Raw genomic sequence first — 26361 nt, forward strand, 5'->3', positions numbered from 1 at the left:
CCAAATGTGCCCGAGTGCCTCATCAAGTGAATGTTAAGAATGCCGTGGGATTACGGTAGTGATGTCAAACAACTAAAATATAAAATTATTCTCTTGACAGAGAATAAGTGTTAAATGTCTTTTTCAGAATGAAAATATTTAGCTACTACCTATTTGTGTGTTAGTATTTATGTATAGATTTTTAAAAAAGCATCTTTAAAACATTGCTCTTGCCAATTTGAGAATATCACTATACAGTGTGTATTGACTTAAACTGGTTGTTTTTATAAAGCATCTTGTCTTTCAAGTTTTAGGATGCAATCTGAAGGAGTAATGGTTGTGGATGCAGAATGACTTTTTGCTCTATTAAGCTATGCACTTTTGATCTGTACTTGATTTCTTGAATTGCTATCTGATAAGACTTTTTTCCAAAGCCATATAACTGCAGATCATTTCGGGCTTACAGTATGCTAACATTCTCACTTACATTTTGTTTTTCTCCCTTTAAGGCAAGAACTTCTGAAGTGGAATGGATGGGGATATAACGACTCCAAATTCGTCTTCAATAAGAAGGGTCAAGCAGAATTCACAGGAAAAAGGTAAGTTGAAAATTTATATAACTGAAGTATCTTATTTAGTGATTTTTTTTAAGAGTTTAAAAACTGCACTGTTCAGTTAATCCAAAGAAGGCAAAAAACTTGCTTTATCTCATAGAGTAGGTTATTAGTTGTTCTGCATTTAACAGGTTTACTGAATTCTATACATAGTAGCCTAACATGTAGTAAAATAGACTCTGTGGCTTATTGGAAGCTTTATTAAAAGTATTTTAAGGACAAACTAATGTGAGTCTTCTCTGTAATTTGATATACTCTATGCATTAAACTTCCCTTGGAGAATGGAATCAGACTGAGAATTTGCACCATGTTCTAAAGCTTTCAATAACATTCGGCTGGTCAGTGCAATTTTGCCAGTTTTGAAAATCCCTTGAGCATCAACAAGTTGCTTTATTAAACTTCCAATTTGTGTTTTAGGTTTCTTAACCATTGTGCATGGAGCTACTTTATCCTCTGAGCTTAAAATTAAAAACTGCTCTTCAGTTGTATGTTCTGTAGTGGCAACACTTCTGACTTACTATCTACTAGCTCTTTGTACAGCAAGCTTGTTTTTCTAAGAATTTTTTTTTTTGAGGAAATGACATTAAAATTAAGTCTGCTTGGGGATCTCTTAACTTTCTTCCAGTGGGATTTAAGCCTGTCACTTGGCATCTTAACTGGTTTTTTTCTGCCTCAGTGGAAAGTAGTCTTGCAGTCTCTTCCCTGGTTTAAAAAATACACTTTTTGTAAGAGTAAAGAAAAAGAGTTGGGAAGAGAAATAAGTCTGAAATAAGTACTGTCCTTCAGAAAAATTCCTTCCTGTTCTTTGCATTTGTGTAAACTAGCATGAGCTAGTTTGAGTCAAAGCTGCAAAAACCTAATTGGGATGTTGAGCACTTTAATCCTTAATTTCCTAATTTTCAGGCCCAGATTAAAACGCAAAGCCTTGTCTTAGGCACTTGAGTTCATTGTATAATATTTAGGGAGATCTTGGTGGTCTCTCTCCTCTTGGCAGGATTCTGACTCTTGTCACTTTGTCACTCATTCTTTCATCTGATATCTTTAGTTTATCTGGGGTAGGTTGTGCTGCACAGAAAACTTATGCAGTGTGCTTTGAAGGAAAAACAGGTAAAGAGCTGGACTTGGATTTTTTTCAGGAGGAAGCATCGAGGCTGCTGTTTGAGTACGAGTCACTGTTCTAGAATGGGGAGAGAATGGCATTTTTTCCTCCATCTGCATTCTCTCTCTCTAACTGATAGATAATCAGTTGGGCCACACCAGTGTAGTTTCTATGAAATAGTTTGTCACAGTGGCAAAAAGAGTTTTTGGAGTGAAAATAGGAGAATAGGCATCTGCAGAGATGTTGTAGATGCCTTGTCCAAAATAGTATCTTACAGATCTGTTGTCCATAAATTTGTCTAATAGCTTTCAAGTCTGCTGATACTGTCTACTTCTACACCATCCTGTGGCAGCAAGCTCCAGGTTGCTCTTGTGTAAAGTACTTGTGTATTAAACCAAGTATCCCTTACTGTGTTGCAGGATTAGGTGAATGATAGTTCTTCAGCTTATCTACTGCTTTGTTGATTATATAAGACTCAATCGTATCCTCTCTTCCACTTTCTCTCCATGCTGAGAAGTCCTGGGCCCTTTAGTCTCTGCTTGTAAGGCCCCTTGGTCTTTACAGCTGCTGTTCTCTGAACCCTCTCTAGCTCTACTACATCTTTTTGGAGATACAGGGACAAAAAATGTGCAGCACTCAAGGTGTGGATACACCAGGGTTCTACAGAGCAGCAGAGAGATGGTTGTCTTTCTTATACCTGCCCGGTTGATGCGTTACACTGTTGGCTGCTGTTGTATGTTATCAGTGCAGAGGCCATGACTTTTCCTATACTGACTACCAGTCTGATTGTGCAAAATATGCAAGTAATGATTTTTTTTTTCTCTTGCAGTTGTCTACATCTTCTCTTCCATCTTCATTTGTCTGCTCAGGTTTTTTAAGGTCCTGAGTTCCTTCCTATCAATGTCTATCTAAGAGCTTAATATTATTCACCCGGAGAGTCCACTGATAAATCCAGATCACTGATGAAGACATTATATAAAACTGGTCCCAGTACCAGCGTGTGGCAAGCTGCACTCCTGAGTCTGTCTTGGACAGTGATAAATAAACCCTGCCCTTTGCTTCTTATCTTAACCTTATCTTCTCCTTCAGCCTGTAGAAGAACCTTTCCTTCAGTACTGTAGCAATGTATTTTCTTAAATAGCTTTTGGGGTGAACACCTGTGGAAGTATAAAGGAGTGTGGAATTTAATGTTCATTGTATCCCCTTTTATTTACTTTCACATCCTGATAGAACTCCAAGGGTTAGTGAAACAGGATTTCCCTTTATGAAAGCCGTGTTGACTTTCCAACAGACCATGCTTTTCCATGTGTCAAATGATCTTTTTATTATAGACTCTATCGTCTCACCAGGGATAGATGATACTTGCTAGTCTGAGCATCTAAAACTGTTTTTTTGGGGTGTGATGGGGTGGGAGGAGGTCTTTTGAGGGGCTTCTTGCACCATCAGCATGCATACAAAGCTTGCTTCCTGAGCAATCATGTGTTGCATTCTGTGCAGTAAACTCACTAACTCCCACTATGCTGTGACTTCTGTCTGTGTCTTGACTTAAAAGTTGTTTGTTTTCTGATAGCTTTAGTTTGTCCTTTGAATGAATGATTCTGGTTACCCTTGCAAGCTAGCTATAGTAATAGGTTGGCAATACCAAAAAGTATGTCTGGAGAAGAAAAAACACCAAGCTGACTTGAGTCTCTCTGTACCTTTGTTGCAAACTCCTGATGCAAGTGCATTAAACTTTCATTGCTTATTGCACTTTCCTTTTCATAGAATTCGCTTAACTGTTTCATATGGGTATAATGATACAGTAACAGCTGTCACAGGAGGAATGACTGAATGCTGTCTTCCAAGCTGAAGAGTCTAGCTTGAATTGAAATATGGTTGTAGCCTTTTATCTCTAGGAATAGAGTAGGGTTTTTTGCAATAGGAGAACTGGGAGGTAGTTGACATGAGGAGACAAAAGGAATTGATCTTTCTGTGTAATAGGTGACTTAGTTGTAGATTTGGTTGCAACAGCTGTGAAGGACAGGGTCATAATTGGATTAACAGTGATTGAATAATCTTAGAAGGAATACCCATGAGGATAATGCAGTGACCCAGGTGCAAACTATAGTAAGGATTCTCAGCTGCTAAAAGCTCTTAATACCAAAGAAAGGTCCTTTTTCTCTTCTTGGAGAATGTTTGTGCATACATAAACATGCACAAGGTATGTATATGTATACAATTAATAGCAATAGTTTCTACCTGTTTAAGTGTGTCCCTAGCCTTATTTGTTTTCACATGTGGTACACATGTTCAGAAACAGCTCCTCTGTCCCTTGTCTGTAAGTCTTCATCTGTCACATGGCTAAGCTCTTGCCAAAGAGTTTGTGATAGAAATAAATTCACGTTGCTTGATGGATTCTGATGTATTCTCATGAGGGAAGAATCTTTAACGTTGTTTTTCTTCAAAACATGTAAGGTGTACTGAGCTGGGTTTGTGTGTCTGAGACTGCTGTTGTTTACATTGCAGCATGTCCATACACACATGGCCTCTACCTGTAACTGGCATGTAAACTGTGACACTGCTTTCTGTGCTGCTGGAAGGGAGAGACCCTTCTTAAAAGTAAAGATGGGGGGGTGGGATATCTGAAAAGCCTTATGCCACAATTCCCAAAGATTATGAAGGAAAATGATACCTAAGATGTTGACAATTGATTTGATTTTGTGTGAGGTACAGAACAGTTAAATACAATGAAATGTGCAGTTGCATGAAAACTAAATGTGCAGAAGCTTTGCAGGCTTGTAGGTAAAAGAATTTGATTTAAAACTTAACTATTTGTGCATATGTAGAATTGAAAGAAGTGTATCTGACATACAGTCTTTTAATTTAAAATGACCCTATGTAATATTGACTTTTCAGGTACAGATTAGGTGGTATGGTATTACCAACTTTTAAGGAATGGATAGAAAAAACCTTTGGAGCAAGTCTGGAGCACAAAACTACCTCTAGAGTAAGTAAATAGCTGAACCAGTTCCTTTAAACATTAGTCGTGGTGATAATCAAGACCACATTGTTAAAGATAATTCAGCTGTTGTCCTGAAGGTCATCTTGCACACGATTTAAATACAGTGTTTTAATACCTCAGTCTTTGAAAAAAATGTTCTATGTGAAACGTTCAATGACTTAGCATAACTAGTGGTTCCAGGTTAACTGGTAGTACTTTTATTGGAATGAAAGTCTCCAACACAACGAGGTTTTTTTTTTCTCCTTGTTTGTAGGTTGTTTTTCAAGATTGTAGAGACTGTTAGCCTAGAGGGAATTGTTATGCAACTTCAATGTTGTTCACGATAACAAAGACAGAAGATACAGTGAAGTTAAATTGTGTTGCGTTTTCAGTGTATTTAATAATGTTCAAGTTCTTATTTGACAGTAATTTTTTTTACATATCTGGGTGCTGAAAACTGGCTACCAGAATACTCAAGGTTAAACTGAATGTTTTCAGAAAAACAACACATACGGAATGTTCTGGGTTTTGTGAAGCATCCATATTTTGCTTTTCAAGAAGAATAACTCATGTGAGAGTCAAGAGACCTGACTCCCTTCTAAGAATTCCTTTGAGACTGCAGGTTCCTGACTAGATAGTTGCTTAAGCAGTGTTGGAAGCAAGCTGTGCTTGTACAGTGACTATAGTAACCCTGCTTTGGGTAACAGTTTTACCCATTTCTTGAGTGAGTTCAAGATTGCATTTTCTCTGAAGTAGGTAATCTCATAGAGCCTGAAAACTTGAACATTTCTTCAGTCTTCTGTTAATCAAGACGTTCATTCATCTGCTATGACTTGCAGGATCTCCATCTGCCAATATATTTTGAAAAAATTCATCTTGATATGTTTTCCTTGACCAGGATTGGTCTTATCTGGCGGCTGCTTTAATTTGCTGTGACCAGATGTCCTGAGAGACATTGTTCCCTTTCTACATGTAGTGGAAAGATAGAACAAAGTAGAGTGGGAGGACAAGGGCAGATTCTTGAATAGTATGTTGATTCCAGAGCACGTCTTGCAAAACAGCCCTTCAGGATATCTGCCAGAAATGTTGAATGCTTTCGTGTCGTGTTGTGCCCCTCTGGTTCTGATGTTCTTGTTGCAACCTGAAACAGGCTGACTACCTCGACACAGAATAAGAGTCCTTGGAGTCTCCAGTATGTATCTGGACTTCTCATAGCTCTTCTCAACTACTACTGCAGGTCCCCTATTTCCATGTCTCTGCCATAGTTCCTAGTTTATATTTCAGGTTGTCATGCTATACTGGTTTTTCACCTTCTACTATCATCAGAGCATGAAGGAACTTGAGTATAGGAACAGCAGTAGGAGAATAATCTCTTGGTCCATTTGTCTTTCTATCTCATCTCTTCCTGCCTCTATTCTGTAAGACTGGAGGGTTCCCCTTTGCATGCAATTTTTCTGTTATAATTAACAACAGTAAATGTACCTGCTTCTGTGATGCTCAAGGTCTGATGATGGTTTTTTCCCTTTTCAGACTAGACTTACCACAGACAGCAGTTTAGACCTAGTTCACATAGTCTTCCGGTCTAGCCTTTCAGTGCACAAGTCTTAAAATATTTCAGTCCCATAAGAATAAATAAAGGTGTATTTTTGTTTGGCGTTGTGTGTAAGATTTGTATGGACAAATACTAACTTTTCAATCTTGAGGATGAAAACTAAGGGATTAAAGTACTTGTGGAAGAGAGATAAAAATCAAGATGCTTAAAACCATCTGCAAGGAATTGTTATAGCTTTAAGTAGTTTGTGTCCCTCTTATGGAGAACAAAGATTTTCAAGCACTTGGTGTTCAACTTGAAATGTCTATAGTTCTGTCTATAGAAATCCATGAAGAAGCAAAAGTTTAAAATAGAAAATGTAAGCACAGCTAGCAGGGATTATTTTTTTTTTGAAGTGGTTTAAAGATCTTTGGTACCTCCTTGTTTGTTTCTCATGTTTCCCAAGTTTCTGTCAGAGCTCTGCTCTTTGGGTTAGCGAACAGCACTGTGTGAATGCGCATTAATAGCAGAACAGTAAGAGCTAAGAGCAGCAATCCAAGACCTGACTTCCTCTGTGCTTATTGTGACTGGCCCCTAAAGTGATGATCTCTCAGTAGCGATGTACCTCTCACCTAAGCAACACTTAATCTCAACTTCTGTGTTTGCAGGTGACAAAGTGAATATGTTGGAGGGAAAAGCCTTTTTCTCAGATGTCTGACACTTATTTCAAGAAGTATAATATTATCCTTAAAGCAAGTCAGAACAGCACATATCCTCTTCCAGAAGTTAAATCATTGTTAAAACTGTATTTTCTTTAGGTCATATGTCCCATATGAAAAGTCTAAAACAAACACTTGGCTGTCCTTTTGAACTTCTAAATGTTGTTAGCTATCGGTCATGAACGTATCTCATGCAGATACTGCTTTCTGAATTATCCCTGTAAGAACTCTCAATTTCTACACAATACTTCAATATAACCTTACGTAGTTTCTTGTAGGGTGGACACTGGTTGGCAAGCTCCATCACCATGGATCTTTTAACTACCTGAAGACTTTCCTGTTGAAGGTTAAATCTTCCCTTCTTCAGCTCTCACTATTTTGAGACTCAACCCATTCAGAATAGACTGGTGCTGTGGTGGCAGATAGGAGACTATTAATCTCCCATTATTTTCCTTGCTGTTAGCTTGGTAACTGGTGCTATCCTATAAGCTTTTGTCTTAAGGCACATGTTGGCGAAAAGTATCAGCTGTTCTGGAGGCTATGTAGAGCAAAGATAGGCAAAACTCCATTCCAGGAAAGAAAACTTGGATGGGTGGGTATAGCCTTTTGTAAAAGGCTGAAATTTCAGAAGGTGAAAGAAAAGTGAATTCAGTTTTGCTGTTTTCTCTTTGTACTTGTCAAGAAGCATAGATTAGGCTCATCAAAGAAATGTCTAAGTTTCTTTGACTATGTGGAACATTTTGTACAAAATACTTCCTGGTGGTAGGGCTGTAAGCAAGCACTTTCTGGCATCATTAGGCGGCCTATAGTCTTTCCTGATGGCTTTATAACAAAATTGCAAGAATGTTCTTCTATTTAAGTTGAAGGTGATGTCGGTTAATTTGCCAGCAAGGTTTTAATGACACAAGTTTGAAAGCACTGCACTATGTTTTAACTAATTTTTGTGCAACTCCTAATTTTTAGAATGTATTTAAAATAAAAGATGGGGATAGTGAAAAATTTTCAGTTCTCCTGTTCTTGAACTTCAGGGACTTTGATAACTAGAAGTAAGATTCTTGACTAACATTTTCTTTCAAAATAGGAGTTGAAGACCAGAAGTTAGTTTTTAGTCATAAGACAAGCTTTATACCTAATTAAAAAACTCCTTAATTGGAGTCCATTTGTAATAGAAGACACATTCCTTTAGGGAGGTTAACTGTGGAAAAGTATAAATGAATTTATTGGCTCCATTTTTAAGGAGGAAAAAAAAAGCATGTTTTTTTGGAACCTTCAAGGCATTTAAAAGCATTACACTTAATGTCTACAGAAATCTTATTTTTTTGGAACTGGGTCCTGTAAAGAACCCTCCTTCTCTAAGTGGGTTTAAAAAGTCAACACATGAACTGTGTTTTTATGTGCCTGATATCTAATGTGGACTTTAGAAAAGAGAATTAAGTGGCTAGGTCTGCACTTTGAGAAGCCATAAGAATACTATACGAGACATCCGTTGTAAGGACCTGGAGGAATGGGTTTTTAGAAAATCTTTTAGAAAATCTTAAGCAGGGATTCTCCCTCTGGATTTACAGAACCTTGATTCAAGACCTGTTCATAAGCCAAAATGTCTGGTGTAGCTTCTTTGAAAGAAAAACTTTTTTCCAAGGTGTTGTTCAGGACTTCTAGCTAGAGGCTTTCTGGAAACACCTGCATGTTAGTGACTGAACATGGATTTTATAAAGTCTTTCTGATATGTGAGGTCTACTTAAAGTATGCTGGTTGTGTTAGATTAGTCAAACTTAGTTTTGCCTTGCTTTGGACTTTTGATTAGGCTTTGGTCTGAGATGGTTTTAACTTCTAGTACATGACAGAAGGAGGGAAGTTGGTAGAAACAGAACTGTAAATAGAGGAATTTGCAGATTTGCAGAGTGGGCAGTTGCTTTAGTATGTATTTCTCTGTATTGGAGGAGGAACTTATATTCAGAAAGAAATTTTGACCTTCAATCTCTACCCCTTTATCAACAGGAGAGTCTCTGGTTCTGTTCAGGCAGCTGTTTTTCTTGGATCTTGGGAAGTCTTTAAAAAGGTGTTTTGTTCATTATGCACTCATAAGCTAGCGCATTTCTCCAGATTTCTCAGGAGGAAAAAGGGTAAGAATGTGCTATTGAAATAAAACTTCCTGTGTGCATCTAGCCAGCTGAGTACCAGGTAGGACAAGTGGGATCAGTGATTGAAGATGACGAAAAGCACTTCTGTATTTTTGACCTTAAATAATTGTGTTTGGGTATCAGTTAGTGTTAACCTGTTTTTATTATTTCTGTTGAACAGAAATGCTGTAAGAGTGAACCTACCTTTAATGAACTTATTTTCTTGTATTGTAGGCATCCTTAAATGTTAATGATGTACCTCCATCCATTGTAAATGAAGAATTTCTTCAGGATCTTAGAGCCACTAAAATCTCATATTCGCAGGATGCAGAAGATAGGGTATTCAGAGCTCATGGTAAGAGAACTTCATTTAGGTAACTGTGCTGCTTTTGATGGTTCCTTGTTTGAACTTGTTAACTTATTGTTTGTGTTTCAGGTCACTGCCTACATGAGATATTTGTACTCAGGGAAGGAATGTTTAAGCGAATTCCTGATATAGTTGTATGGCCTGGTAAGCTTTAATTGTCTTATTCTCCCTTCTGATCTGGGAGGCCGTTGTTTACTAAACTCCTGTGCTTTCTTGTCACGGGAAAGCTGTCTCTTGGTTCATTGACTTCACTTGTCTTTACAGAAACTGAAGGAATTTTCTCATGAATGGTAATCATAATTGTTTAACATCTGGATTGCAGGTTGTGCCTGTGAAATCCCACCACCTTGTGGGGAAGTCAAATTTATTATTAAATATAGCTGAAGTTTCTGTTGACAGCTGAATTCATGACTTAAGTAACCACAGTGTAATTTTAACTTGTATGTTCACCAATAATAGTTGTCTAAACAGCAGTCTAAATCTTGATTTTTTTTTTAAAGGAGTACATGGTAGAAGGGTAGTGAAACGTTTGTATTAAAGAACTTTGTTTTACGATATGCTGTGCTTTAATTAAAAAAAGTATAACACCTGTAACTCCTATCAGAACACTTTACAAAGGATCATTGAAGAAAGAGCAGTGCAGTCTGAGTACAGGCTAGGCCCATTTAAATAGAGTAATAACTAACGCTGTTGTAGATAATATGTAGCAGAAAATATGCTTGCTTCTATACAGTAGAAGGATACAAATACTTAAACTGCTATGACTTGATTTGCACACTCGCATGATTTTTCTACTTGAGTCAGGTTTCTCTGGTCACTAGGAACTACTTTCCATGTGTGATTCTTCAGTAGCTAACCAAAAGCTCATTTGATCTACATACCTGTCAATTTCTATTCAGCTGTATGAACCCCACTCTTAAAAAAACTTTCTGATACTTTGATAGCTGCACTGCATTAGAAACCCCAAAATTTCTGATAAGAACTTAGTCTTAGCTCAGTTTTGCTTCCTTTATTTAGGGGAAAAAAAATCACATATGGGAAGCATAAAAAGAGGCACTATAAGATGCATCTCATTACTTGAGGACAGGTACTGACATGACAGCACTGGTGACTGTGAACAGTACTTGCCACAGCTTTATTTTGTGCAGCTCCAAAAGCAACTGAAATAAAATGATTGACTACCTTTGTTTAAAGCTGCTCTGTATGGCAAGAGCAAAGCAGCCAGAGTTCATAAGCCTGTTTATTCAGTCCTGCTCATTCTCTGCTGTTTGCATGAACTCATGTACGCACTGTACTTGATCCTTTTTTGGATCATTTTCCTTGCCTGTGCACAAGCATTTCCGCTTCCCTCTTTGACCAGATAGAGAATGCATTCTGAAAAAGTAAATTTCACCAGCAACTCTACTTTTCAAACTGAATGTCAGCCAGGAAGAAAAAGATGTGATGTTCAGCTCTCAGAAGAGACTTATTTCTCACTTGGAGAATAAGTTGGCAATAAATTGGACAGCCTATTTTCAATAAAAACTTTAAAGTTGATTTGTTCTCTAAGATACCTAGATAAATTGTTAACTGCTTGGTAGCCCATCTTGCTCTGAGAATTTGCAGGAGGTCTCAATCCACGAGTAGAGCAGGAGACTAAGGCTGTAATTAGTTCTTCAAACGTAGAATTGTTTCATGTCTAAACTTTACTCTGGAACTCTGATACTTCCGAGCCCAGCTCTTATTTAGTGCCTAACTCTTTGAAATGTCTTCCTTGCTGGCGTCAGAAAAGGAGCTGCAGCTTATTCAGATTGCAATATTTAGTACTAAGCACAAATAACAGTACTAAGCACAAATCCTGTTTTTTGACTGTTTGGACTTTTTTAGTTTGCCATGAAGACGTAGTTAAAATTGTGGAATTAGCCTGCAAACACAATCTCTGCATAATACCATTTGGTGGTAAGTGTTATGAAATCTTAAATCTGTTTAACATTAATAGTGAAAATGTATTCTACTTGAATTAAATTTAAATATGTGATCTTAGTAATTTATTGTACCAATAATTCAATAGTTAGATTTTTTTAGTAGTAATTTAAGTGTGGTCTTAATTTTTTTATGATCTTGCAGTATTAAAAGCTGCTATATTCAATTTAGTGAAAGTCATTAAAAGTATGTCAACACCTTGAATATTGCATGTGCAAGAGGAGTGATTATATGAAGCTGAAATCTACCTCTGTGCCTTGGAAGTAAATAAGTCCAGAGATTCAAATATCTGTTAGAGGTATCGTGTTTTTGGACGAATTACTTGTGCTCTGTTCCCACAAACATGTATAAATTAGGTTTTTTGTTGTACTGTTGAAGCTCATAGGTCCAGGGAGGATTGTGGTCAGACACTGTACTGCAAAATCATTATCTGTAATTCTAATTTCCTTTTAGACATTGTTCAGTTTGAAAGTTATACTAGAGGCTCCTGTGGTAAGGGGTTTTCAGGAAATGTTCCAGGTACAGAGTACAGGTAAATGCCGGTATCCTCTGTGTCCATCTCAGCCTAAAGAATTTCTAAAGGACTTCAGGTTTTTAATCATGGATGCTTTTTCCTTTAAGCCTGCTGAAGTAGAGTGGTGAGCTATCTTGTTTTGACTTGGAGCTCAGGGAACACAGGATGTTGGCTTTCATGAGGTGTGAGAAGCTTTTTGTCAAGAACTCTTAATTCTGTGGGATAAATCTGTGTGTTTTACTTGGTACTTGCTTATGCTGTAGGAGTATAGCCCCTGTAGGAAGGACATTTACTATTTGAGAAGATAAGCATGTCACTTGAAGACAATACCTAACTAATGGAGCTGGTTTCTCCCTAAAATGCTCTCACTCTTGACAGATACATCTGGAGAGCTGTAAGACTACTACAAATCACCTTTGGTACTATAAATTGGTATAGCTGAAAGCAGCAATATTGACTCTCTCCTGTTCACTGACCAGGGTACAGAAAGATCTTCAGATTGTTTTCCAAGTCTGTTTATACTGAACTGTGGTCAACTTCTGGAGCTATTACTGTAAGGGTTGGTATTTAAGGAAAGTGCCACCTTTCCTATCATTGGAAACAAAGGTGACAGGCTTTACTGCTCTTGGAGAGTGTTTTATTAGTTGCCACTGTCTCTGTACTTGCCATTGGTTGTTCTTCTGGTAGCTTGCTGTGGATCTTTTTAGCATCCTAGTCTCTCTTCCTGTGGCTTTTGTAGTCTTTGAGAAGCCGAAGGCATCTTGGAGGCTGTTCTGTGACATCCTATAAAGATACATTAGAAACCTCCAGAGAAGTTTGATGTTTGGTTTTATCCATTTTTTTTAATAGTTATACCCTTTCAGTTTCTTTCTTGCTTTCAGATAAGTATTGCATTCCTGTGTTAGGTAGACTTCTTAAGCCAACTTTCTAGGTAGAAGTGTAGTGGCTTCCGTAGTGATCTCAAAAGAATATATAGAAACCATAGCTATCTCTGTTTCTTTCATGGCTTTGTTATTTCTTATCCTTCCTTGTTTTAAAACTCTATCCTGGACTTAACAGAAGCAACTGAGATGGTCACAGAATTTCATGATTTGTTATCGAGTGCTATTAAAGCATTGTCAGCTCCAATGCTGCCTTGATTTTATGAAACCCAGTTTGGGAGAAGAGACAGCCTTAAAAGGCTAATCACTAGCCTCAAACAGTTAACTTCAGTGATTTTTATTAAGTTCAATATCAGAAAGGAGGGAGAGAGGGATGGTATGTGAAGAAAAGCTACCTGAGAATTTTATGATCACAATGTTACTCCCATATTTGCAGGAGGGACGAGTGTCTCTAGTGCCCTCGAATGTCCTGAAGAAGAAAAAAGAACAATTGTCTCACTGGATACGTCACAAATGGTATGTTTCTCGTAATTTTTTTTTTTATTCTACGGTTACTTTGAATGGTGATCACTAGAGAATGACACTTCTTTCTTTGCAAGAGTAAAGTAGGGATGGAAGTATTAATCTGTACCATGCATAATTAAATTGGTACTCCTTCAGTTTAAGTGATATTTTGCTGATGTGAGCCCTGTACTACTTCATATGACCTGTATGTATTTAGTAAGAAAAAAATCAAGCCTTCTGTTAAGCCTTCTTATAGCAGCTTTAAGTGAAAATCAGAGGAAGCTACTGTTCTTCTATATTAAACTTCTATCTGTGGTTAAATGAAAGGCTAGGAGGAAGTTATTTGTTATTGAAAATTTCACTAGTTTTTGCAGACTTGCACTTAAAGGAAAGGTTGGTAAGGTGACCTAATATCTATAAATCAACTTGAAGGATCAACTTTAAAGAAAGAAAACCTAGATTTTTAGTGTAGATAGCATCTTGAGAATGTGAAGTTCGTAGCTTTATGACAGTTTAGAAATGAAGTTCTGTAAAATTTAGTGCTAGTTTTCGTCTTTCCATTATGAAGGAGCTTTGTACTTCTAAAGTGATAGTTTTATGACTACCTGGTAATGAGATGCTTCAGAAACAGCTCTGTATCTTTGATGTAAAGCTCTACTGTCTCTGAGCACCTGCTGAGCTTATTAACTCCTTTAGCCTTGAAGGTAGGACCTGGGTTTTGGCTCCATTTTCTCCACTCAGTCAGTGGTGCTTCAGTTAAACTTGTTGTTTCTCAGCATGTCTGGCTACCAAGTGACCTTTTCTGCAATGGTGGTAGTTGCGTATTGAAGGAAGCTCTTCGGGTGTCTATACGGAGTGAAATCCAAAGAGTGCAATACTGACTCAGGACTTCATTTGAACTCATTAATTCATAGCCCACAGCTTTGACTTCTTTCTGGTTTGGGGGTAGGAAAGGAATGTGGTTAATTCTTATGCTTTTGTGTCAGCTAGATATATAAGTAGACACCAAGTCAGAAAATAGACCACTTCCATGTGTCTTGAATGACTCTGCCAGCCAATTCTTGTAATCATTAATGAGGAGGGAAAATAAGGAAATTAAGGTGAAAAGAAGCATTGTCAGAGTTAAAACCTGGATGTCTCAGAGCAGTTAAGATGATTGGCTAAGTTTTACTATTTTAATAGACACTTAATGGGTATCTTCATCTTGCATGTAGGGTCTATATTGCATAAAAACTGATTTATATAAGCAGTTTATGTTGAAACTTGAAGGTGTCTGAAGGGAGCTGAAATAGCTGGCTTTGAATAATTAGTTAGCCCAGGTGTTGTGAGGGGAGACAGCTGCTTTAAAGCGTAGTTTAAGTTGGACTACAAGATGTCCACACTTCTGTCATTTGAAATATCAAGGCAAAGGGAAGTGAGAGCTGTTCCTCTATACAATATTAACACACAAAATTATGGAAGTACACCAGTAGTGTACTTAATAAGAATGAAGAGTGGAAGCTGAAGCTTCTGTGGTGTCCTTACTATAAACAAAGCTAAAAACATGTTTGTTAAGTTTCTCCTTCATGTGGATTGTCCTCACTGACAATTGTGCTTAGTGCACCATGTAACTTGTAGCGTTTACTAATTTTTCTGTTAATAGAATATACTGATGGGACAGTGAGTGTCTCATCAGATAAAATTATATAATCCTTCCAAGTATCTTAAATCTCTAAAGTACATACATACTCTGACATCCTGTAGTATATCTTGCTTCTAGCTTACTGTGTCAAAATCTAAGAGCTGAACTGGAATAACTGAATGCAGTCTATTTAACCTATGGAGTATGTTTAAGAAAACTCTTCTTGGTGTATACTTAATGTCCAGATAGTCAGACTCAGACACCTTCAATCATGTTAATTGTGAAAATCACTGTATTGCTTAACTTCTGTAAGAGTTTTGACTTCTTTCTGGCTTTTCTGCATTGTTTCTGTAAACATTCCTAGCGTAAATTGACTAATAAGTATGTAACTTACACCACTATAGTGGTGATTTCATAAATTGTAACCTGTTGCATAGCTGTTTGAGAGAATGAAGGGGCTCAGCTTCCACTGCTGTAATAAGTGGAGTTGTACTAATAGTAAACTGTTGCATATTGATCCTATAGCATTAGGGAAGGAAATAAACAAAGATCTTTAACACTGATTCTTAGTTTTGATTGGCTTTTCAACAGAATCGGATTCTCTGGATAGATGAGAAAAACTTAACAGCTTGTGTGGAAGCTGGCATTGTTGGACAAGATCTGGAAAACCAGGTATTTTTGGCTTGTCAAGCATCTAGTATTTCTCCATATTTTTCTTAGCTGGTCCTCGTATGCGTGGCTATGAACCATATCACATTGAATGCTTTATTTGATGAACATTTTAAAATTTTTTTCTTTTTAGCTCTAGCCACAAAATGCAATTACAGTAATAAGTTGACAATTCATAGGATGTAATGCTATGTTTTGTTTCAGACCTTAGATACACCCTTGTGGTTGCAAGGCATGACACTTGGTACCAATTACCAGGAAGAGTTCAAATTGTCATTTTGTGATGTATGTGATGCATGTTTTAGCCATTTTGGCCAGAGGTAGTTTCCTCAGAAGAGCATATAACAGATCTGCTGTTCTTGCTGCTTCTTAAGGCTAGCTACAGAGAGTAGCAGAAAGGATGGAGAGCTGCCCAAAACAAGAGTCCAGTGGAAGATTAGATCACCTTCATTTCTAAGTGACTTCTAGTGGCTTTTAATTGCAGTTTATCAGATGAGCCACAGCACCCTTCTGAGGGTCTTTCTCGGTGCTCTTCTATAATCAAGACAAGTTGTGGATGTTTGTTACTATTCTTCAGGATGTGCAGTTCTGCTTATCTTAAAAAAAAAAAAAAAAAAAAAAAAATTCTAGTACTTGACTTGTTTGATAGCTAAATGTTGTCTAACCTTTTCTTAGTGCCTAAATGCACTTTACAAATACGCAGAGATTTGAAGGGTTTTTTGAACGCTTTTTTCCAGACCACTTTTTAGAAGAGTACTTGTCATACTTGACTAACAGAGCTGTTTATGATGAGAAAGATAGCCTTTCCTGCGTCTTATTTTATTTTCCCTTTTATCATTTGATGTAATGTTTTAACCTTTCCAGATCTGTTTCTTTCAAGCTTGGAATTAAAATGCAAATTCTCTGCATTTAAATGACATTTTTCTAGGGTAGTAGTTTGATATTTCACTATTACCTATCCTTTAAATTCCACTACTTTTCCTTTCACTTAAAGTAAGGGACAATATTCCCTTGCTGCTTATAGTTCTTACGAGCTGAAATACTACTGTTGCAGTTATTCTTTTTGAATATTTTTCATCAGGTTTTTTTACTATGAAAAAAGTACTGGGTGTCAATTTGTTCAATATTGAATATAAACTAGTATTCATACAAATATTTTAATATATGGAATGACTCTGAGCACGTGAGTACTTCTGTGCAATTTCTTCAATGTGCAAAGAATACAAAATCAGGTAATCTACTTAAAGTGTATGTGTATATATGTTTTAAAAATGCTTATTACGTACAAAATCCCAGTATTACTGGCAAATGGGATGTGATTAAAGCTAGGACTCCAAGTTGTGCTTGTTTTGTATAGTACAAACTGAGCATAACTATGACTTAATATTATAGTTAATGCCAATGCAGACTTCCACTGAAGTACAGGTAGAATGCAGATATACCTTTGGACTGTGCAAAGAGGTAATGGAAAGGTTTTTTTGGTTTGGTTTGCAGCTTGCTAGTGTTAAGTGAGCTTTGGATTGGAGGCTAATCCAACTTGGTGCCTTAAGAGACTTTACCAGCATTGTCTAGGAATATGTTACAGTGAAGAGGTTTGGTGCCTCTTACTGTGTTCCTGATTTTTTGGGTGCTGAAGTAATTTAGTAGGCTATCTCATTTACAGATATCATGAACCTTATAACAGTAACTAAAATCAAGAGCTGAATTCTAAACAAATAACAGCTTTGGAAAACCTGATATTTGACAAAAGTTAGGCTGTAAGTGTTATAATGGGGCATTCAAAATCAATGAACATTTCACACATTTGTCTGTGTTAGCTAGTAACTTTAGTGTGATTAAGACACTATTTTCTGTGGGATGATAACTCCAGATATTAGTGGGCTCTATAGAGAAGCCTCAAGTTACTTGTTTTTGTCAGAACAGAATATGGAATAATAGCTGATAGATGAGGGCTAAAGGTGACAAAAGGATAATGAAGATAGAACAATATTTGGTATTGTTTTTTGTAATTATAGGAAAAGCTAGTACATGCTCATATTTTCTGGATGAGGCTGTCTCTTGCATCTGCAAAGTACATGGCATATCTCTCCCCTGTCCTCTAAGTGCTCTTAGCGCATCCTGTTCATACAGCAGGATTCAAGGAGTTCAGACCAAGTGCTTTGTACATGCACAGTCAGTTGCAAGTTTTCAAAAGCATGGTCTTCTGCTGTGCTTGTGTTTATACAACTTGTAGAAATTGGTATGTTGTGACTGAAGCAAATTTCTTATCTTGGGGAATGAGGAGGTTTTAGGCTCCAACCCTTTCCCTAATATGTGACAAGAAAGAATATAAAGCCACAAGCTCCTCTGGTATGAGAGAGGACCATAAGCTAGATGAATCACCGTAGACATTACATAGAAGTGACTTTCAATCATTTAAGTTAGAACCACTTTGTGCAACAGAACATAGTTAATGATCCACATTATGTGATATACTTAAATACCTATGTCCAACTGGACCGTTATCAGTTGGTCAGTGCAAATTGATCATCTCAAATGCACTAACACAGTTATCACTTAATGTGAGACTGTTGGGTCTTTTATTCTTCCTGTCCGACAGCTTTGGTGTTGCAATTCTGAGGGCATCCAATCAACCTCAGGTGCTGTGCAGATGGCAAAGCCAAGTTAATACAGAAAAACGAGAAACAAGTGACTACTTAATGTACAGGAATGTGTGATCTGCATCACAAATAGTTGACAGTGTTGCATACAGGAAGCCCAACCAGATGGCTGTATATTAAAACACATCACTCCTTGAGAGAATTAAGTACAGGCAATTTGCTCACATTTTCTGCAGACCTGCTGCGTATCACATTAGGATAGAAAGAACAAGAGATTAAGTGCCTTATTGGCAGCATTTGTGCAAAGTTGGCAGTTCCTTAGTTATTTTTTTCCATGTGTATTTGAATTCGCATCTTCTTATGAACAATAGAGGTCTTAGTTTTAAAATATGGGAGAGGAGTATTATATGTTGATATGTAGCACAGTGTATGCACAGTAGAAGCAGAATGAATTTGCATTTCATTTACATATCAGAGACAAATCTTGTGCCTGAATAAATGGGTGTGTGGTCAGGATACTTTTTAAAAAAAACACACACACACCCCCAAACCAAAACACAAACAAAAAACCCCAAAAAACAAACAAACAAACCTTAGCATGTTGATATTTGCAGTACTAAGCAAATGCAGGCTCTGTAGAATGTATTTTTTCCTTTCTTTAGCTTGCTGAAAGTGGCTTCTGTACAGGCCACGAACCAGACTCCATGGAGTTCAGTTCACTAGGAGGATGGGTAGCAACACGAGCATCAGGCATGAAAAAAAACATCTATGGAAACATTGAAGATCTGGTAAATAGTTCTAACGTTTTTTCTAATTAATTATTCTGTTTGGAGGTTTAACTTTTATAATGACTCACAGTGAGAGGGAAAAGGGATAGTAAATTGCGGTTCTCTTAGAAAGTGTTACAGTTTTGGAATCAAATGTTGACTGAAATGCTTGTTTGCCTGCTTTTGTATTAGTACTAATAATCCTTATCACTGATCTAAAAGTCAATTTAATTTTGGTACTCACTGGCTAGCTTAAGGAATTGTTACGCTGTCCTGACTCTGGTGCCTTCTTTCACCATTTTGTGCTTTCTATTAATCCAGTGTAATAATCCTGTCAAACTTTTAGGGTGATTCCAGAAGGCCTGTGTTCTGTCCTACCTGTTGTGCATTCCTGAAGTTGTCTAGCTGCATCATCTAATTCCGACAGCAAGCTAGCTCTTTCCACATTCCTACCTCCCCCTGGGCTAGTAGTTTTTTCAAATCAGTAGGCTGATCTAATTGACCACGTGGATGCACAATGGTGAAATCTAATGCCACCACATGGTCTGTAGAAACCCTGAGGAAGGAAGCAATGGACTGGGAATGGCAGTATTCTACTCTTGAATCTGATTTAAGCATTAAAATGGTTCATCTTATATTAACCAAGGTAACTTTGCTTTTTAAAGCATACTTTTTGATTTAAAAATCTACCTTTTCTGTTATAACAAATACATTGAATATATTGAAATCAAATCATCACTGTTCAGACTTTGCCTGCCTTTTTGCTTCAAACTTCCACTTTTCTCTTGTAGTTTGTACAATAGCCCTTACACACACACAGGTTTTTTCCTTCTTTCCTGCAGCACACACTAGGTAATGTATCCCTATCACCTCAGGCTTTGTCATCAGCTCATAGTTCACAGACATGTTTGTTCTGTGCGCAGACGTGACACTTTACTATCAGTGACTGAGCTTGGCAGGAACTACAGTTTTTATTCAGTAGGCCTGGCTGAACTAAAACTACTAGCACTTACAAAGTGTTATCTGTCCCCTACTGCCTGAAGTGTTACTGAATGGTATAGTTTTGGTTGTACTGGGAGATGAAGCAGAAGGCTTTTCTATTATGGAAACATAACTTCAGGTTAAAGCAGCTTCTGAAATTTTCATTAGGAGGAAATAGGATTGCAAATTGAGTCAGAACAGTTAATGAGTTTCAAAATGCCACAGTGAGAAAGTTTCAGGGAAGTGTTTACCTTCTGAGGAAACTTTATATCTAGAAATGGTGTGTTATATAAGCTGCCTAAAATCCACTTATTGCAGAATCAACAGTTCGTAAAATGCATGTAATTAAATTCTTGAACAACTCAGAGCAGGATGAAAACTACCTAGCTACCTGTGCCTGAAAGTTTTAAAGCCGTTAGTTGAAATTCAGTAATTTTTCATCATTTAAAGGCTTCACTAAAAAAAAAATCCAAACCCCACCCTTTCTTGGTAGAAAATCATTGAATAAAGGATTAAAAAAAAAATCTGGGCTCTGTATTGCATGTGCATTAATAAAGCTGGAAGCAATAATATTGAAAAATATTTTAAAAAACAACCTTCTAGCCTTACACATATGTATCAGTCTTATGGCAGATTTAATATTGATAATCTATTTCACAAAGCTTACTTCTGTCTTTCTTCCTGATAGAAATATTTCTGTAGCAACTGATGGCTGAATTGTATTGGCTTTATCAAGCAGTTCTCAAGCAAAATTTAAGCAAAATTTAAACCCTCACTTTTTTCCTCTGAAGTACTATGTATATTCTGGATTAAAATCCTAGTATTCATAAAGTATTGTCTACACTGAGAAACAAAACAGTTTTAACTGGTACTGTCTGCATGTAGCCAACAGCTGATTTGATTTGGCATAGAACTGGAAACAATCTGTTGTGCGGGCAAACGATGCTGTGTTAGAAATCATTGTTGGTAACAGTCCTCAGGTTATCCCAAAAGTTCTTGGGGCTGCCTACAGAATGTCTAAAGTCTACAAAGCTAAGTGTATCAAGCTTAATATAAATTTTGTAGAAAATAAATATCATACAAAAAAAGTCTGTGCTTAATGCTAGTATTTATAGTCATTGCATATTGTTTAAACAGGTGATTCATATAAAAATGGTAACTCCTAGAGGAATAGTAGAAAAAAACTGTCAAGTACCTCGCATGTCAACAGGACCTGATATCCATCACTTCATTATGGGATCTGAAGGTATAAACACAGTAATTTCACGTAACTGCATCTTAATTCAGCTTCTGTAATGGCTTGATGATTTGAGCATCTTTAATGCTGTGGCTTCCAGTGTGTCTATGGGTGGCATTATGCAGGCATGAATTTCTTGTATTAGGATAATATATTGAGACCTTAATTAGGACTGAAGTTAAGCAACTGTGAACAGTGCTTAAAACAGAACTGTGGAGTTAGCCTACAAGTCTAGTAACAAATACAATGATTTAGAGGATATATTGTAAGAATTTACCATGTAAATAGTCAGGAATAAATCGCCTACTACTACAATACTGAATTTTTGGGATTTCTGATTTATGTTAACTTACAACATCCTGGTAAACAGTTGTTAAATTGGATAACTTGCAAGAAGTACATCTTGCAACACTTTACTCAGTTTTTCTTTCTTCCTGAAGGAACTCTTGGAGTGGTTACTGAAGTTACGATAAAGATTCGCCCGATCCCTGAATACCAGAAGTATGGCTCTGTGGTCTTCCCCAACTTTGAACGAGGAGTGGCCTGCTTAAGGGAAGTGGCAAAGCAGGTAAAGAAAAGCTGGATGTTGACTTCTCTCAAGAACACAGATTCTAGTACTAGGGATGTGCTGATGCTCTAGTATTTCTAGTAATTGATAACCAAGGATTTAAAATAATATGAACCTCGTAAGTGTATATGGTCCAGGAGGCTTTTGGAAATTAGGCATTTGAGGATTGAGCACGTTCTGAATTTGCTCAATATTCTGAGCCAAACTGTGGATGTGCCCTTTGATGGCTTTTTTCAGTGGGAGTTATTTGCATATCTCAGTACAGAAAATTTGGTTTTGCATCTCCTTCATCAGAGAGTTTTATCCTCAGATTAATTCAGGACTATGTAAAAGGGACCAGTATTTAAAAGAATTAAGTTGCAGCATACAAGTAAAAGGCAGTTGAATTTATGGCTCTGAAAGTGACAAAGGAACAAAAGTCACGCTTGGAAGGGTATGGCCTGTGTTTAGAAAACACTTCCTGAAGCATAGTGACATGTTCAGGTGAGCTGGATATTTTGAGGTGGAATTGTGCTTACACTGTAGTATTTAAATAGAACCTTCTGAATAGTGTGGTCAGATGGTTTCAGGTAGCAAAACTCAAACATGGGTATGCAAATTGTGTAATGCTTTTCCTCATGGCTATGCTTCCAAGCAAATCTTACACTGGCTAGCCTCTTTCTTCACAATCTTAGCCTAACTTTTCTCTGCCCTGTGCAACACGCATCAAATAATTTCTATGAATGGTGGAATATACCCTGAATTGGGGAAGCAATTTCAGAAATGTTTTAATTAATGCCAAACTAAACACAGCTTTACATTTTTTTCAGTGATTGGTCTAAATTAATGACTTAATGTTCCAAGCCAGATGTTCAAACTGGTATGTGAGTGACATGTATATGCTAGTCAGCAGCACTTGCCAGTTCTTCTGTCGTGCTTCTGCTGGTGCTTGTTCTTCCTGTTAAAGGTACCTAAGCAGACAGTTTGAGAATGCTTAATCATACGACTGATCAACATTTTAAGTCAATTAAGGAACTAATATCTTTTCCCTAGCTATGGGCTTAGTTAGAAGAGGAAAAAAAGGCACTATTAGCACTTAGCATTGCTCCATTTCTAAGCTGCTGCTGCTGTTTCACTGCTTACTTGAGCCTGAACTACTTACTCCTTTCTTCTGTTGCCCCTCACATCGATCGTGGTAGCAATTACAATGATCGCTATCTGAAAAGCTGTTTTTTGTCTCTATTGGTCTACTTTAATGTAAGAATAACCAACCTGCAGGTTATGGGTGGGTTGGTCTCATTTAAAACCACTCATCCAGCCTTCTTCTGTTAACCTGCCTGGTGAGCTATCTTAGTTCTTCTTTATGTTCTTTCTTCCTATCGCGTGACCAAAGTATTAATGATATGATGGAGGGTGAACATGTCAAATCAAGTGATAGGAGTACTTCCATATCCATGTGATTAGATGAAGACTATCCTAAAATTCAGGCTTTGTTATATTCATATATGTATATATGTAGCCCCTCACTACAAGAAGGACATTGAGGTGCTGGAGCGTGTCCAGAGAAGGGCAACGAAGCTGGTGAAGGGTCTAGAGAACAAGTCTTATGAGGAGTGGCTGAGGGAACTGGGGCTGTTTAGCCTGGAGAAGAGGAGGCTGAGGGGAGACCTCATCGCGCTCTACAACTACCTGAAAGGAGGTTGTAGCGAGGTGGGGGTTGGTCTCTTCTCCCAAGTAACAAGCGATAGGACGAGAGGAAATGGCCTCAAGTTGTGCCAAGGGGGGTTTAGATTGGACCTTAGGAAAAACTTCTTTATTGAAAGAGTGGTCAGGCCTTGGAACAGGCTGCCCAGGGAAGTGGTAGAGTCACCATCCCTGGAAGTATTTAAAAGACGTGTAGATGAGGCGCTTAGGGACATGGTTTAGTGGGCATGGTGGTGTTGGGTTGACGGTTGGACTTGATGATCTTAGAGGTCTTTTCCAACCTTAATGATTCTATGATTCTATGATTCCTCTGGCCATATGTTTCGGTATGACTGGACATGGCCATCACAATTACATGATGTAGGCATATGTATGACCAGAAGCTTGCCTGACTGAAGGCAGCTATTCTTACTGGTTTTCAGATTTCTGTACAGTGCAGAATCTAGATTGGACCCAGATACGGATTTTAACTGCAGTCTGGTAGAGCATTAGTGTACTGGTCTGGCTGGGATGGAGTTAATTTTCTTCTCAGGAGCCCACGTGCTACTATGTTTTGTACATGTGATCAAAACAATGTTAGCACACCAATGTTTTAGCTATTGCTGAACAGTGTGTACACAGTGTCAAGGCTTTCTGTTTCTCACTCTCCTCCCACCAGCAAGTAGGTTGGGAGTGGTCAAGAGGCTGGGAGGGAATGCGGTTGGGACAGCTGATCCAAATTGACCAAAGGGATATTCTGTACCATATAACATCATGGTCAGAAATAAAACTGGAGGGTGGAGTTTTCCAGGGGTTGCCATTGCTTGAGGACTGGCTGGATATTGGTCAGCTGGTGGTAATTGATTGCTTTTGCATCACTTCTTGCTGTTTTTTTTCCCATTTTGCTTATCAAGCTGTCTTCATCTCAACCCATGAGTTTTCCCACTTTCGCCCTTCTGATTTTCTCCCTTGTCCCACTGAGGGGGAGTGAGTGAGCAGCTGTGAAGCGGTTAGCTGCCTGCCAGGGTTAACCCACAGCAATTAGACTTTTCAAGGGATTTGTAATGTATGTATATCTTTGATTACATAGCAATATAAGCTCGATATTCTAATCAAGTATGGTATCTTTAGTGCATATGGCAGTTTAGAAAAACACTCAATACTTGAAGGTCAAAGATCTTTGGACTATTCCTGTGTTGGGTTGAGGTTAAACTGAAAAGTCTCAATGCATTATATCTAGACATACCTAATAGATGTTGCTATTCAAGTGACAACAAGCTTATAGTCACCTCTTTTCCATGATGATGGGCATAGGTCTCTGGTATCAAAGTGTGCTTTCTTGTATGCTATTTTTAAATGAAAACTTGATTGTCATGAATTTCAGCAAAACTGTGTACATAATCTTTTTATTCTTCCTCCTGCTCATTCCCCTAACTTTGCCCCCAAGAGATGTGCTCCTGCATCTATTCGCCTTGTCGACAATGCACAGTTTCAGTTTGGTAAGTATGTAGATCTTCATGGACGAACATCTGTTTCCAAGGGTTTTGATTTTTAGTAGCTTAAGTCTGTTTTAGGCAGTAATTCTTTTGCTCAAAACTAGACAAAGAAGGCAATGAACTCGAAGCTCAACCTCCAGATAGTGCCGTAATGTGTACTTTCAGAAACAGAAGGCTGTCTTTGTCTCTGGGAAAACAGTATCAACTACAACAGTCAGTAAAGAGCCATGCTCTGCATATAAACAGATAAGATTTTTTTGTTACCTTTCCATTCTTGGCATATAGCCTACTGGAGAGTTTGAAATTCTGGAGACACTTCCTCTATTTTGCTGTAGAGGAGCAGCGATGACAGTTTTGCCAATATAGTACTTGAAACATTTTCTTGCTAAGAGTACTAATGAGAAATCAGGTATAAAAAAAAAAAATCAGAATGGAGGCACCTTACTTCGAAGGTGACTTGGTTGATTCCTTTAAATTTCATAAAAGCATCACAAGTGGTGTACAGATTCCTTAAAGTAGCAGGTTTTTTGAAAATATTCTGATGTGGCAGTGATTGTTTGGGTGGAGAGAGGCAATGACATACTTGTCCAAAGTGAGCTGTCTATTTTTAAAAGAAGCTCAGATGTAGTAAATGCCATAACTGTATGCAAATAGAACTAAGCTGTAGGCGTTAAGTATAGAAAGTCAATGAAGCTACTAGAAGATTACTGAACACAAAGATTTTGTGAAATTTCAACTAGTTCAGACACCTAAATAGGACAATGTCAGACATGCAGAGCAATCATTTTTGAGCGCTTCCTAGGGAAAGCTGTGATTTTAAACTGTAAGAAATTTGGCAAAAGATGTGTTCTGGCTCAAGACAGTCTTGAGGAGAACCTAAAGTTCCACTACCCAAAAGCTAATAGTTTACAGAACTTGAAGGTCTTGCTGAGACCATGCTATTTGATTGTACCCAGAAAGTGAAAATGTGAAGTGTGACTGATCTTGAAAACCTCTATTTTAATACCACTTGAACAAGTCAGAATTTCTGAAACTTCTTTCAGATGGAAGCCTCAGTAATGAATCTTGACTTCAAATGCCATTAATATGATGGTGTTGAGAAAGTTGAACTGTTTTTCAAACCAAGGAAATCAGTATCTGTAAGACCTGAGAGCCCAGTAAGCCTTGCCGCTTGCTTTAGTTACTCTTTTGTGTTATACTCTCTCTCAGACATGTACAACATAAGACAGATGAATTTTTCTTTCTTTTTAATTGGCAAGAAGTTTGACTAATTACAAGCTTTAAACCCAACACTGAATAAATCATTCTTCTACTTTTTAGCTTTGATCTGAGGTCGCAGCTTATATGGTCACCTGCAAAACATAGTTTCAGGTGTGTCAATATAGATTTTTTTTCTTGTAGCCATTATTAAGTAGGCTTAAATACAATTGTTTTTACAGATTGTGGTTTAATAAATTCATGTCCTTTTGTTATCTGGTGGTTTTTTGTGT

General features: G+C 37.5%; 1 protein-coding gene across 1 annotated transcript in view; it reads left to right on the plus strand.

The window, feature by feature from the left end:
• Positions 1-491: 491 nt before the first annotated feature.
• Positions 492-26361, plus strand: part of AGPS (alkylglycerone phosphate synthase) — a 46029-nt gene continuing 20159 nt past the window's right edge. Inside the window, exons 1-11 of the mRNA XM_009583168.1 lie at positions 492-578; positions 4588-4678; positions 9277-9397; positions 9479-9553; positions 11276-11347; positions 13203-13282; positions 15483-15563; positions 18823-18948; positions 21046-21154; positions 21586-21713; positions 24823-24874. Coding sequence (XP_009581463.1) covers positions 4604-4678; positions 9277-9397; positions 9479-9553; positions 11276-11347; positions 13203-13282; positions 15483-15563; positions 18823-18948; positions 21046-21154; positions 21586-21713; positions 24823-24874 — 919 coding nt within the window. The 5' untranslated portion in view covers positions 492-578; positions 4588-4603. The remainder of the gene's footprint in view (positions 579-4587; positions 4679-9276; positions 9398-9478; positions 9554-11275; positions 11348-13202; positions 13283-15482; positions 15564-18822; positions 18949-21045; positions 21155-21585; positions 21714-24822; positions 24875-26361) is intronic.

The sequence above is a fragment of the Fulmarus glacialis genome, unplaced genomic scaffold (assembly GCF_000690835.1).
Source record: "Fulmarus glacialis isolate BGI_N327 unplaced genomic scaffold, ASM69083v1 scaffold7748, whole genome shotgun sequence".
Taxonomy (NCBI): domain Eukaryota; kingdom Metazoa; phylum Chordata; class Aves; order Procellariiformes; family Procellariidae; genus Fulmarus; species Fulmarus glacialis.